At 43.6% G+C, this 14,183-nt stretch overlaps 1 protein-coding gene across 4 annotated transcripts in view; it reads left to right on the plus strand.

The window, feature by feature from the left end:
- Rprd1b (regulation of nuclear pre-mRNA domain containing 1B) overlaps positions 1-14,183 on the plus strand; it is a 46,332-nt gene that overhangs the window by 18,638 nt on the left and 13,511 nt on the right. The window contains exons 4-6 of one of the 4 annotated variants that reach the window (XM_087652343.1): positions 522-631; positions 2,215-2,341; positions 7,532-7,707. In XM_087652343.1, coding sequence (XP_087508469.1) covers positions 522-631; positions 2,215-2,341; positions 7,532-7,707 — 413 coding nt within the window. 4 annotated transcript variants of the gene reach the window in all.

A 14,183-nucleotide genomic window follows, 5' to 3' on the forward strand; every position in this document is an offset into this window, starting at 1 on the left:
TTATTCTGGTTTTAAAGAAAGAGTTTACAGGGTACTTGTACTTGAAATCTCTGACAGTTTAATTGATGAATCTCTCCCTCCTATTTATTTTCTGCAGTGATCCTTGGAAGTGTAAAACTGTTTCACGTGCAGTGTGTGTGGTACAGTGTGTTCACTGTCTCCCTCATACATGTTGCTTTATTTCATCATGTTGCCTCATGCGTCTTAGCATTTTACTGTTTACTTCTTTTGAAGGGAGGAAGGTTCTAATTATGATAATTGGGACATACCACTTCCAGTAGCATTTCCTTGGACTGGAAGAGTCAATCTGAAATGACAGACTGGGAACTTTTTGTCTTTTCAATAACATAAGGAGCTACACCAATTTAAAATAACTGGCAAGAAAGCTAGCATGAATCCAATTCTGAGGATAAACAACCCCCTCTCCCCCCAGCTTTTGCCTGTGGTCACTGTACAGAGCACTGGATACTTATATAGGTAAGACATGCAGCTTACGCTTGTTCCTTTATTTTCCCTAGCAGCGGAAGAGAAGAAGTCTCTAAAACGAACTTTTCAGCAGATACAGGAGGAGGAAGATGATGACTACCCTGGAAGCTACTCTCCCCAAGATCCTTCTGCAGGGCCCCTCTTGGTATGTGACTCCAGGCACAAAGTGACTCCTTAACTGAAGGAGTGGCCACGAGGTGGTGCTGTTACTAGTAGTGTGGCTTGTCAAAGGGCAGCAACCACAGTAGCACACTCAGCTTCCCAGACATCTGACTTCGCCCTGCCTTTTACATCTTGACTTTACAATGGGTTTATGTTTTATTTTGTCTTCTAAAAGTTAAAAATACTCTAAAAGTAGACTTATAGGACATAATAAAGATGTTCGGAGGCACTTTGCTGTTCCTGTTGCTGATGCATTCTTGTTCATAAGCAAATAACTTATTATCTAAGGTATGTCTTGTAGCCATGGATAGTAAGTTTACTGCACTCCGTTATAAGTAGGCAGCAGGGATAGTCTTTGAAGATACATTTGCCTCACACAGTTCCTTGTGAGACAAACTTGATGTGGTTCATCTGTTTATTGTCAAAGGAAAAAAAACCCACAAAACAGATTAAGTGGCATTTAAGTAACTTGCCAAGTATCTTAATTTGAATTAAGATGTCGTAATTCAAAGTCATTGTCCTTTTTTGGTTTGTTTTATTTTTAATGATTTAAAGTAGAGTCTCACTGTGTAATGCCAACTGGCTTTAAACTTGAGATCTTCCTGCTATGGCCAGATTATACCTGTACTACTAGTACGAGGGACTCTGAGGCAGGAGGATTGATTATAAGTTCAAGATCAGCCTGGCTATGTAGTGAGACCTGACTCAGCTTCCCATTGCTGGGTGACAGCTGTATGCTGTCCGTCACACTTGGCTGTCTGTGCCATTTGTTGACTGAGACTGCCTTGTGTTAATCTTTCTACATGGTTGTGCGTGGTCAGGACATAGGATAGATAAATAGGGCACATGAGTGCATGCATGCATGTGTGTGCACATGTGCGCTGTGTAGTGTTAAAACGATGGATTACACAGGATTTAATAATGGCAATGTCAGGTCAGATCTTTGCATCTAAACCCTTTAAAGAGGAAGAGCTTGGCTGATCCACTTCAGGGTAATCTGATTATTGCCTGCAGAGCAGCCGTCCTTAGGTCCCTGTGCTCTGTCACCCATCAGCACCCTGGGCTTTCACCACAGACAGAGGACATACTTTTCTTGTTTTAAATTCCTAATGAGTTAATTTATTTGACGTTTTAATATTGGCAGGGATTTTTATTTTGTAAAGCAAACTCTAGAAAGAATTTAATCAGCCAACACACAGCTGTTCAGCATCTGGCATTTATGCCTTTTTTCTATATTATAGACTTTTATACTGTAAATAATGCTTCATTTGCAATTAAGTACCATGAACTAGAATCCATATTCTTCCGTTGCCAAAAGTATGCTCTTTAATTTTAACAGAATTCTATAGAGGTTTATTTATGTGTTTGTAGACCTAAAACAATTTTATGTCATTTAGAATCCATATCATTTCCATCCACAAAGTTCTGGAACTAATGACAGTTGTTTGTGTGACTTTTGGCTTGTTTTTAATGCTAAGAATGATGATTTTTGTCATTTGTCTCTGGCTGTTTCTCTTTAACCTCTTTATGTCTTAATGGATAATATTGTTTGCCTTTGCCCTTTAGACTGAGGAGTTAATCAAAGCTTTGCAGGATCTGGAAAATGCAGCATCAGGGGATGCTACTGTTCGACAGAAGATTGCTTCCCTGCCCCAGGAAGTGCAGGATGTGTCCCTGCTGGAAAAAATTACAGGTGAGAAGGTGAAAAATAAGAAAGAAGGAGCCATTTGAAGTCATGCTTAGTCTGTAGGTAGAGGCATTCTGTGTGATGTTGGGTATTCTGCCATCTTTGTGTGTGAAAGCTCTTGGAGGGACTGGGCAGGTAGCTCCACAGTAAGAGTAGTTCCTGCTCCATTTCACACACCTACACTGGGCAGCTAACAATACCTTTAACCACAGCTCAGGGTATCTGATGTACTCTTTTGGCCTCTATGAATACTCGCACACATACAGCATGCTTATATATACTCATACATATAAATAAAAATCATACAATAAATCTTGAGACCAGAGAGATGGTTAAGTGGTTAAGAGCTCTTACTGCCCTTTCATAGGACCTGGGTTTGGGTCCCAGCATCTGCATAGTCACTCATTTGCTTCTGACATCAGTTCCAGGAGATCTGATGCCATCTTCTGACCTCTTTCAGCACCAGACATTGCTGATATACTTACATACATGCAGGCAGACACTCATACAAATAAGAAACAAACAAAAATCTTAAATAGGCAAAAATAAACTACAAAGAAAAGAAGCTTTCTAAACAAATTGAGTAGTGATTTGAAGTTAGAGCAGAAATGCTGGGATGCCATAGCCCATCACTCTCTGAATAAGATGATTTGGCACCAGTGCAAATTGTGTATCTGTGGAACAGTGGAGGCCAGGAAGGGATAGACTATGAACTGCTAACAGAAATGTATGGTAGAGGGCTACGTTGTTTAATGTATTGCACACTGACAAGCCTGAAGATGATTCAGTGTCAAGAGTTGTAGGTGTTGAAGAAGGGAGTGCAGTATGAACCAATCTTGTAAAGAGCATGCCTTGTGCGGTACTCTATGTATGCCTCATGAGTCTTTGAAGAGTTGTATTCTCATGTGTAGGAAGGGATTGAGACTCTAAGAAGCTAGATGTCTTGACCAAGATCACACGGTCTTCTCACTGCAAAAGCCCAGTCCTTTCATCCCATTCGCTCCACAGGTCATTTCCCTTCATCTCCTTGAGCTGGCTACTTCTTTGGCTTGTTCCTTGTTCACCTAGAGGAAGTCAACGTTCATAATGCAATAACTCCCTTCAGTTGGCATATCTTTGAGGCTCACTGTATATATAATAGTGTTCCTGGTGTCATGCCCATAGCCTTTTTGGTATTAAATGTTAAGGAGAAGGCAGAGTTGGTGGGCAGTGAATCTCTAAAGGGATCAAGGTGATCAGGGAAAGCTTTCTGCTGTGGGAGTCTTTGAGCCTCCCTTGCTTTGGGTTTGTATTTTACCACATCTGTGTTGGGACAGCCCAACCTCCTTATTGAAAACGCTGATCTCACTCCCAGAACTCCACTTTTCCTCTACTGCTCTTCAGCTGATGAATATTCCAACACTATGAATGACACCTTCCTACTAAGAATACAAACTTAGGGGCTGAGGGTGGATCTTATCTCCTTCTGTCTGAGAACCAGTGCAGGAGGCAAGAGCTCAGGGATTTTGTAGGTGTTAGGAAGGTCATGCATGAGAATTTGGAAGGCTCACTGGGGTAAACTTGTTGACATAGGAGAGAGGGGCTGGTTATAGGGACTGTAAGTGCCTCTTGAGATCACTGTTAAAGGGAGCGAGGAGGTGAGTTAGTAGCTGGCGAGAGCTAGCTGCTAGGGAGACAGGGAAAGCAAGCTTGGAGGACTCTCAGAAACTGGGTGTTTGAGTGAGTCAGCCAGGTTTGCAGGATTCTCCAGCCCACCAAGGCATGGTGAGGGCAGACCAAAGCACAGCCACTGTTGGCCCCAGGCAAGATCCTCTTCTACATTTGGACTGCATTTTTCTGTAGTGCCTACCCCGCTTTGTAATTGAAAGGATTTTTTTCCTACACTGTATTCTGATCACAGTTCCCGTCCCTCATCTCCTCCAAGAGCCTCCCCAACTCTCCACCAATCAACTCCACACTTTCTCTATTTTGAAAGCAAGCAGTAAATAAAAGAACAAATAAACCAGAATTTAAGCAAACAAACAAACAAAAAGACAGACTGAGCAGTGGTGGCATGTGTGCCTTTAATCCTAGAATTTGGGACAGAGGCAGGCGGAGCTTTGTAACTGGCCTTGGCTGGCTACTGCAGGAGTTCTTCTTTCCCGATTCCTCTTTCACTAGGTAGGAGAGAAGGGGTGAAGGGGAGAGAGATCTCTGATTCTAACTTCTTCTCGGAGCCTGACTACTAACTAACGAACTAGAACTAACACTCCTGAAAACCAACAGCCACCCGCCCCGCCCAGCAGGGCTCCAGCATTTACAGGCTCTGAGGAGCTCCCAGACTCCAGTGTCACACAGTGGAGAAACTGTCTGTGGCCGGCAAAGGCACGCTCGCTAGAGCACGAGGCAGATCATACACAGCTGCTGCATGTGGTCCTGTGTCCCCATAGCCGGATTAAACAAAACATGCTTTTATCATGTATCTTGTTTGTTTTGTTTTGTTTTTAACAAAACCAAAATTCCAGAATCCTCACTATAGAGCTCTGGGGTCAAAGCCAGCCTGGCTTACAGAGCTTATCCCAGGACAGCCAAGGCTACATAAAGAAACCCTGTCCCAAAAGCCAAAATAATAATAATAATAGGTTGAAAACAAAAATTGGGGGAAGAACATAAGAAACACATATATACACAGACATAAAACCTATAAAATTAGAAAGTCAGGAACCATAATATATAAGCAAAGGACAGTAAGATAGATAAGTTACCCAAACAAAGCATTTCAAGACAGAACATCTCCTAAAGTACCATTAAATACGTTTTGTATTAGACATCTACTGGAGAAAATAATTTTTCTTTGCAAGCATTTGACACGTGGAGGTAGTTAGGCATTGGGGCTCTTGTCTGCTTCCTCTCTCAGCACTGGGCCCCCGTCTGGCTTGGACCTGTGTAGGTCTGGTGCATGCTGTCACGGTCTCTTTGAGTTCATATGTGCATCGGTCCTGCCATGTTTGGAAGACACTGTTACATTGGTGTCCTCCATTCCCGCTGACTCTCTGAGCTCTGAGGGAAGGGATTAGATGAAGATATCCCATTTAGACCTGGGTGTTCCAAAGTCTCTCGCTCTAAGCACATTGTCCAGTTGTGGGTCTGTATATGTTCTCCTACAGCAGGAAGCTTCAATGACCATGGCTGAGCAAGACTCTGATTTCAGTTCCAGCCCACTGTGGCTTTGTGTAATTTTATTTTTTAAAGATTTATTTATTATATATAAGTACATCATAGTTGTCTTCAGACATACTAGAAGAGGGCACCAGATCTCATTACAGATGGTTGTGAACCACCATGTGGTTGTTGGGATTTGAACTCAGGACCTCTGGAAGAGCAGTCAATGCCCTTAACCACTGAGCCATCTCTCCAGCCCTGTGTAATTCTTGAGTGATAAAAAACGCTATGTTTCTGGGTTGCAATTACTTGTATAAATGGTCTGGTTTCCTTATACAAGTTCTTGAGGGTGAGAATTGACTCTTTAAAAAATATTATCTCTTAAGAATTGGTGTTCCTTGCCTCTTTTTTTTTTTTTTTTTTTTTTTGCCACAGGACTCTAGCATCTTAATTACTGTTATAAAGAGATCAATAGTCAAGGACTGACCAAGCTGAAAGCAGCCACGTTCAAGCTTGTCTGCAGGCAGCACTAGCAGAGTCTGGAGCACTGCAGTGGTTCCCGGCCCTCTGCACAGTCCCTTGTCCCACCTTTGTCTTGCTCCCTCCCTTCCCAGTGTTGTTCTCCAGCCCTGACGCCAGAGCATGATCTTCGGCATGGGTTCCCATTGGAGAGCCCTCAGCAGCTCATTTCCTCTGTTCACAGAGGCAAGAAAGGGCCAGATGGCTGTTCTACGCTAGAAACTCCTAAATTCCACTGCCTTAAAAAATACCAAGGGCTCTCAGATTTGTGTCACCAGATTGTCTGTGTAACTGCTGGCAGATCTGGTGCCATTTGTTTCAAAGCCTCAACCTGCTATTTTTACCCAGAAGACCTTTTGATTTTATTTACTTTAACATTTGTGTGTATGTGCATACCTGCATGCGTTTATATGTACCACATAGCATGTATGGAGGTGCTGAGATTGCATTGGACCCTCTGGATTGTGAGCTACCTGATGTGGGTGCTGGGCACCGCACCCATGTTCTCTACAACAGCAGTAAGTGCTCTTAGCCACTAAACCATCTCTTCAGTCCCCAAAGACCTTTTAAAGCAAGATGCATGTGTTTAAACTCCGGCCAGCAGCACAGTTACAGCAGCTCTTTATGTTCTGAGTTCTCTTTGTCACTGCTCACTCGCTACACCAGCCTTCGTTTACCACCTCCTTCCAAGGATGCCCTTGCTCACACTTCAGGGTTTGTTCTTTTTCTCCCCCCAACAGGTAGGTGACAAGCCATTTTTTTGGACATGAAGTCAGTTTAGTCCATGATGAGCAATACTTTGAAAATACAGCACATAGTAAGAAAAGGAATTTTTCTCCTTTCCTTCTCTCTTTGGATCTTGCTATGTAACCCAGGCTGACTGGGATTGGTGGCAGCCCTCCAATGAGGGCTGGAATGGTGTGCCGCTCACCATACGTGGGGCTGCTGCTTGTGTGTTTTCACTCTTTCCATCGAGGGTCATGTTTATGTACATTTGAAAAGCCCTGCTTTTTGCAAGTGGGGAGGATGAGCTTGTTCTCAGGTTCTAGACTCTCTTTCTCTGGCAAACAGAGTCCTACAGATGAGCTTCTGAGACCACATTCTAAAGCTCTCACAAAACTTCTGTTTTCTCTCAGTGTCTGTAAACCTAAGACATGAGCGCTTGCTCTGTTTCTTTGGAACAGTAGGGAAAGTATTCTTAATGTAGTAATATAAGCAAACATATTTCATCTCCTGAGAGGCAAGAGAAATCATTTCACAGATGACTCTTGAGTGCCTTTCTGCTGGTTTTGTTTGGAGAGCTTTTGCTGAAGCTCTTCAGCCAGCCAGCTTTCCCGCCCTGTCCAGTTGCCTCACTTCAGGCAGTTGAGAATGTGTCTTCTTGACAGAGTTGGTGCAGTTGGATTCTTGGCTAGCCCAGCACTGTTGGTTCATGGGTTCTGGTTTATTCTTGGACTCTGAACCTCCTCTCAGGAATGTTTGCACTCATACCTGTGTGATTCGTGTGTGTTGTTTTCTGCTCTTATTTGTATTCAGACAAAGAGGCAGCTGAACGTCTTTCAAAAACAGTAGATGAAGCATGTCTGTTACTAGCGGAATATAACGGGCGCCTGGCAGCGGAACTGGAAGACCGGCGCCAGCTGGCTCGGATGCTGGTGGAGTACACCCAGAACCAAAAAGAGGTTTTGTCAGAAAAGGAGAAAAAGCTAGAAGTGAGTACATTGCAGGGCAGACCCGACTGCCTGATCACTGCACTCCCTCCCCCCTTTCCTACATCCCATGTTATTCCTGGATCAACCTTTTTATCTTCTGAAAACAAATGAGACGGGAGCATTCATCCAGTAACCATAATTACCGGAGCCTTGTTAGAAGTTGAAGTCATGGTTTTATATGTCCAGGAAAGAAAAACTCAGACTGTGAAAACAGGGGCCTCTCAGTCACTGCGTTTAGGATCTTAGAATTGCCTCAGTGTATTGTTGAGAAATTATAAGTTGAGGTACATAAGGGTTAGCAAAACCAAAGGGTACTTACTGGTTGTATTTGGGAATCTGAGTTGTTTTGAAGTTTAGTTCTGGCATGTACATATGCTAAGGCCAGGAAGTCACCTGCCTGCAAGCCCTGCCTGTACATAGTTTGAAAGTTTAGTCTGCTTGTGTAGCCTGACTCCAATGGTGGGCAGAAACCCATTCTTCCTGAGTTGAGGCCATGTTCCTCAGTGTCTCCAGCAAGGAGGGGTTTAGAGTCGTCCCTTTGCTGTCTGGCTTCTTAATTCAGCTTAGCTCCTTGTCCCTGGGGAGCAGAGCCAGCACTGTGGCTGTCTGGGGTTTCCTGTCCCACTTGTTAGACTGCATTTCTTAGCTTCTTCTTAGTTTCTTCTCTTTGTTTAAAAGATACATGGAAAAGAGTAGCAGAGGAAGACATGGGGCTGAGCTGGAGAATGTCATAGTGACCACAGGAAACAGCTCAAAGAACCCCCTCAGTAGAAGGCCACCCTTCTTCCAGTGGGGGAATGTTCTGTATAGAGGGAGGGAATACTGAGCTAGCTCTAGTGATGTGCATTCTACATTCTGTGTTCAGCTGCCTGGAGAGGCAGTACCTTACCCTTCCCTACAGTGATTATGGGAGTTGTAATGGCTAGAGGTGCGGGGGACTTCAAATGCCTGGCCAGCTTGGTGTGGCAGATAAGAGACAGATGCACAGTAGTGTGGCTTTCATGTAGATTCAGCACTGACCACAAGTCCTAAAGGAAACGTCATCAGCAGGAGCAGACGGCCATTTATCTGCAGCGCTCCTCTTTCACTGAGGAAGCATTTTCACTGTACCCTGGGACTAATAAGAGATTGTAATTAATGATTCTGGTTGTAAGTCATCGTGCCATCTGTTGAACTGCCCCTTGGCGACACATTAAGGGCTTTCTCTGATCTGTCAGACATTGATTATCATGAGCAGCTGTTGTTGGGTGGAACGTGGCAAGGCACCATAGAGGACAGTCTTTGAGAAGGAGACTGTTGTAGAGCCAGTTAACTCTTTGTTCTGTCGCTTCCCCATTTCTAATTAACTGTCTGTTGGTTGGGGTGGGTTTGGGTGGGGCTTCTTCTGCAGAATAGGTAGCTTACTGGGTACCCCAAGAAGTTCTGAGGTACAGAAGATCAGAGGTCAGTCATTCTGTGGCTTTGGCAGCTCAGTTGTTGCTAGTCACCAAATGGCGTGACATTGGAACCCAGCACTTGAGGATGGAGGAGGAAGATCCTGGCACCACAAGGCAGTCAGAGCTCAGGGTTCCTGTCCCAAACCATGTCAACCAGCCGGCTGGGCTGGACCATTCATTGGGAAACTAAAATGAAGTTTGCTTCCATTTAAAAAGCAAATGACTAGATAAAATATAAAAGGCTGAGGGATGACATTAGCTCTTCGTCCATGCAGACACAAATAGTCTGCTCTTCTGAATTTAAGGCTTCCTCTCACTCCTTGTAGTAGACAGATGTTCCTTCCATTCTGTCCTGATGAGGATGGTGACACCCAGTGTACAGTTTGAGTGAAGGCTCAGTGCTGCATATCCCTCCATTTTCCTTGCAGAATATAATCAGTCCTTAACACCACCAAATCAGAAGGCCAGTTAAAGCTGTTGGGAAACCTTTCATTGCCTTCTCACTGTAAATGCCGCACTCTTAGACATAGAGTTGTTTCCTTGGGACTCTTTCCCCACGATTCTAATTAGGTAACAGTCAAGTTTTTCTGTATTCTTTTAACTTTGTATTTTCCTTCAGATAGCAAGCATCTCTCTCTTTCATTGATAACTTTATTTTGGGTTTCCAGTGGCTTCTGAACCTTGAAGGGGATGCTAGATCAGAATCTAAAGGGGAGGGGGACCCATTGTGGCTCACAGAAGGAAATTGCACAGTGAATTGTGTGAATAGCATAGATGGAGCTGGCTAGCTAATGGGGTTAAGACAACAGTTCTGGTTGTAGTTTAAGATAATCCCTGCTGAGAGTAAACCCTTTTTGTAAGAGGAACTGGCAAGAGAGCAGCCAGAGGCCTGGCACTTTGCGAAGAGACTACCGTGTATGGACCTAGGCACTGGAGAGCCTGTGTCTTCAGGGAATAACCGTTCACCTGTTCACCTATGGAGGCATGTGCACAGATGTTAAGATGCTGGAGGAGCGTCTCAGGAGCAAGGCTTTCCCTGAAGAACAGAAGCCTGCTTCCTTTCCTTCACGACATGGAAACAGACCAAGAAGAGCACATTAACAACATTGATTTGATCATATATTTGTTAGTGTGCATAGTGTCAAATGCTCCAGTTCTTTCTGAACGCCAGGCCTACAGCTAGCCTCTTGAAGTCTGTTGGGCACTATGCTCTTTGACTAGGGACATATTTTTTCCTCAGAAAATGCTTACTCTTGACTCAGATTCCTTGGGAAGTCACCTTTTCCTATAAAGAGAGCTGTTTCTAGGTCCACTCAGTGGTTTGGAGGTTTACTGTCTGCTTGCAGAGAAGGTATTATTAGTAAAGGTAATTGTGGTAGAAATTATACGGTTTCCCCACTGTGCGCCCTTCCTTTTTCCTTTTAATAGAGTTAGGATTCATTTAGAAATTATGCCTTTTTAACCATTTTTGTGCTGAGTGTCATAGTTGGCACTACTGTAGCACTTCCCTAATCTACAAACAAGGTCAAAGGGAAAGCTGAGGAAGGACTGCACTGCTTTGTGTGCTAATCCGAGAAAACCTAGAAAGGGAAAAGAAGCCTGTGGAGGGGACCCGTGTCACCAACAGCTCAGAGTGTGGGGCTACAGTGTGGGACCTAAGGCAGGTGGACTGACAAGGGTAAAGCCAGAGGTGCCAGAACAGCCTCCAGACACCACTGTAGAGCAAGGGGACTTTGTTCTTGCTGACAAAGGTGACTCTCAGGCCAAGCAGGTGCTTAAAGCTCACAAGTCGTAGTCTGAGCAGGTGACACAGAGTTCCTGTCTGTCATTTTGGTGAAATGTGGTGTGCATATGTTGTTCAGAGCTATCAGGATGGGGGTGGGGGAAGGTGGAGGAGAGAAGCTGCTTGTACAAGCTTTAAAGTAAAACAAAACACAAGGTCAGGTGCCTGCAGTCTCACCTCCTAGAACAGCAGCTTCGTGCATTAAATCATGGTGTGTCCATGATCTCCTGGAGGGGCTGTCTATGGCAGGCAAAGACCGCCATGCAGGACAGAGCTCTAGGTGAATTCCTGGCTACAGATTTGTTTGTAGGCTGAGGTAAAATTACATAGCATAACATTAACCATTTGAAAGAACATACATTTCAGTGACATTTAGTGCTTCCAAGTAGAGAGCAGCTATCTGTAAAGGCTCGAACATTGTCATCACTGCAGAGGGAAACCCCATCCCTATTAGGCAGTGACTCCCTGTGCCCTCCCCCTCTCTGCTCCTGAGAACCACTAATATGCCTTCTGTCTGGACAGCGCTGCTCCTGGGGATTTTACATACTTGTGTCTCTTCTTTCAATTAGGTAATAATTTGAGATTTATCCACAAAGTTCCATGTACCCGAACTTTGTTCCTATTGAGGATAAATGTTACTGCAAAGATTGATAATATTGCAATAGTAATAGCTGATATCTATTATCTGGATCTGCCACAATGTGGTCATCATTATTGAATAGCATTGGAATTATATCTACTTTTGGTTACTGTGATAATGAATAATGTTGCTGTAGATAGTCACAAGTCTGTCTTTTTTTTCTTTTAAGAATTATTTATTTATTGTATGTATGTGAGTATACTGTAGCTGTCTTTAGACACACCAGAAAAGGGCATCTGATCACTTTACAGATGACTGTGAGCCACCATGAGTTGCTGGGAATTGAGCTCAGGACCTCTGGAAGAACAGTGGGTGTTCCTAACTATTTGCTGTGCCATCTTCCAGCCCCACATACAAGTTTTTGTAAACATGTTTTTCATTTCTCTTTGGTATGTGTTATACTAGGGTTGAGGTTGCTAGATCAAATAGTGATTCTGAATTTAACCTTTTGACACCCACATCTCAAACTATTGCCCACAATGACTGCCTCATTTTCTGCTGCCACCACTCATGTACAGGCTTCAGTTCTTCACATTCCTGCAGTACTTACCACGTATGGTACTGTGCACCTTCACCTGTGGTGATTGATTGGTGTTTCTCAGAATAGCAGTGGTGATGAGCATCGTCGCCTGTTCCAGGACTTTGCTGTCCTTGTTGGAAACATGTCTGTTCAAGTCCTTTTGTACACTTTCAGGTTGACTTGTTTGCAGTTTGAGTCTCTCTGTTCTTTATGTGTTTGGATAGTTATGTTCTTACCAGACAGATTTGCATATATTTTCTCCTACTGTGAAAGTTATTTTATCTCAATGAGTTCTAATTTTACTCCAGCTTTTCCTGTTCCTCTTCTTTTGAGTGTTGCATCTCAGAAACCACTGGCCAATTCCAAGACAGGAAGATTTCTCATTGTGCGTTTTAGGAGCTTTGGTGTCTGAGCTCTTCTATTTAAGTTGTCATCAGTTCTGAGTTTCTATATGATGTGAGGAGCTGTTGAGTGAAGCTGTCCTTTCGCCCTCAGGATTTGTTGAAGTGACTGTTATTTCCTCCAACTGAATGTGTGATACCCTGACACCCTTGTCAAAGAATAATTGTCCATAGATGTGCTCATTCTCAGTGGTGTACCGCAGATGTCTGCGTGCCCACTGATGGCGTCTCACTTAAGTGCTCAGCTCTGTAGGAAGTCTGAAAGTGAGACGCCGTGTCTTCAGTTTGGTTTTCCCATTGTGTAGTTTTGTGTAAGAACTCTTAAAATTCCAAATGAATTTAAGAATTTGCCATCACCTTTTCAATTTCTGCAAAAAAAAAAAAAGCCATTTGAATTTTACTAGTAGTTCCATTTAATTCTTGTTGGTGGTGGGATCTTGTTTCTTAGTCTGTGAATAAGAGCTGGATGGCCTTACGCTAAGCCCACTTTAATCTCTGTAGCAGAATTATAATAAACATGGCAGAGCATCACTTACTGGTGCGGCATTGTGAAAGCCCTGTCTAAAAGTCTCCATGGCCACAGACTGAGAGTACAGATGTCACTTTTCGGTAGCCAGTAGTGCTCCTCATCTCTCGAAGGCATGCATATGTACCCTCTGTGAGCTTGCCAGGTGCCCTATTACAAAGCAGAGTGACACAGATGCCTGGATATCCAGGTGACAGAATTATCGAGCTAAAGGAATTTTAGAGGTCATGTGATTTGATTCTGAATTAGTGAAGGAAGTCAGACCTAGAGGAGGAAGCTAGTCACAGAGCAGGAATAGAATACAGGACACACATCTAGTAACTTTCCATTCAGGTTTGTAAGGTTTTGTTCTTGAAACTTCATTCCATGAGACAAACGCAGAAAGACATCTTATTCTTCTATGAGAGTAGCCAGAGTGGAGTCACTTAGACAGTTCCCAAAGCATCTTGTGAAACAATGATACCTTATGCAGGGAGTTTGCAGTGACTGCAGACAAGCGTTCTGGAGTGACTTGAGAGTGTTTGAGAATCTACTCTGCTCCTTGCTGCCCTCTGTTGCCTATGCGCATGCTCTGGTGGCAAGGGAGAAATGACTCGATGAACTCAGGGCTGTTGCTGGTTCTGCACTTGGCACCTCTTCCTGGCCTGTAATGAATCCGTAAGAATTTGACTTGAGACAACACAGCTGGGAGGGCAGAATGATGTAGAATCCAGCATTGCTGTGTAACTCTTTGTATTTCTGTGCACTGCAGGTTTTAACAACTCGAGAAATTCTTGGCTCCAGTCAAGGGATGTCTAAACCACACTGATGGTCTGTTGGCTTTGGCAGCATTTCCTCTTCAGGGTGCAGATGCTCAGATATGGTTGTTTCAACAATGGGACAAACAGTAGGTGGAGATAGAGAATTCCTCTGTCAGCTTTGGAATACATTCTTCCTCTTTCCCGAATGATCAAAATCAGTATCTTATGTCACTGTCCCTTATAGTAAATGCAGGCAGTCATAAAAGAATTCTTCCTGTCCTTTATAAAAGAATTAATCTCTAGGTTTATATGAGGAGTTCAAGGTCATAGTGTCAGTGCGAGATCTCCTGGCCTTTGTGACTGTGCCTAGATCTGCCTCACATGGAGCTTGTCAGGATAGTCAAGTGGCCCAAGATAAACACAAGCCGGT

This window comes from Rattus norvegicus, chromosome 3, assembly GCF_021556685.1.
Source record: "Rattus norvegicus strain SHRSP/BbbUtx chromosome 3, alternate assembly SHRSP_T2T, whole genome shotgun sequence".
Lineage (NCBI taxonomy): Eukaryota > Metazoa > Chordata > Mammalia > Rodentia > Muridae > Rattus > Rattus norvegicus.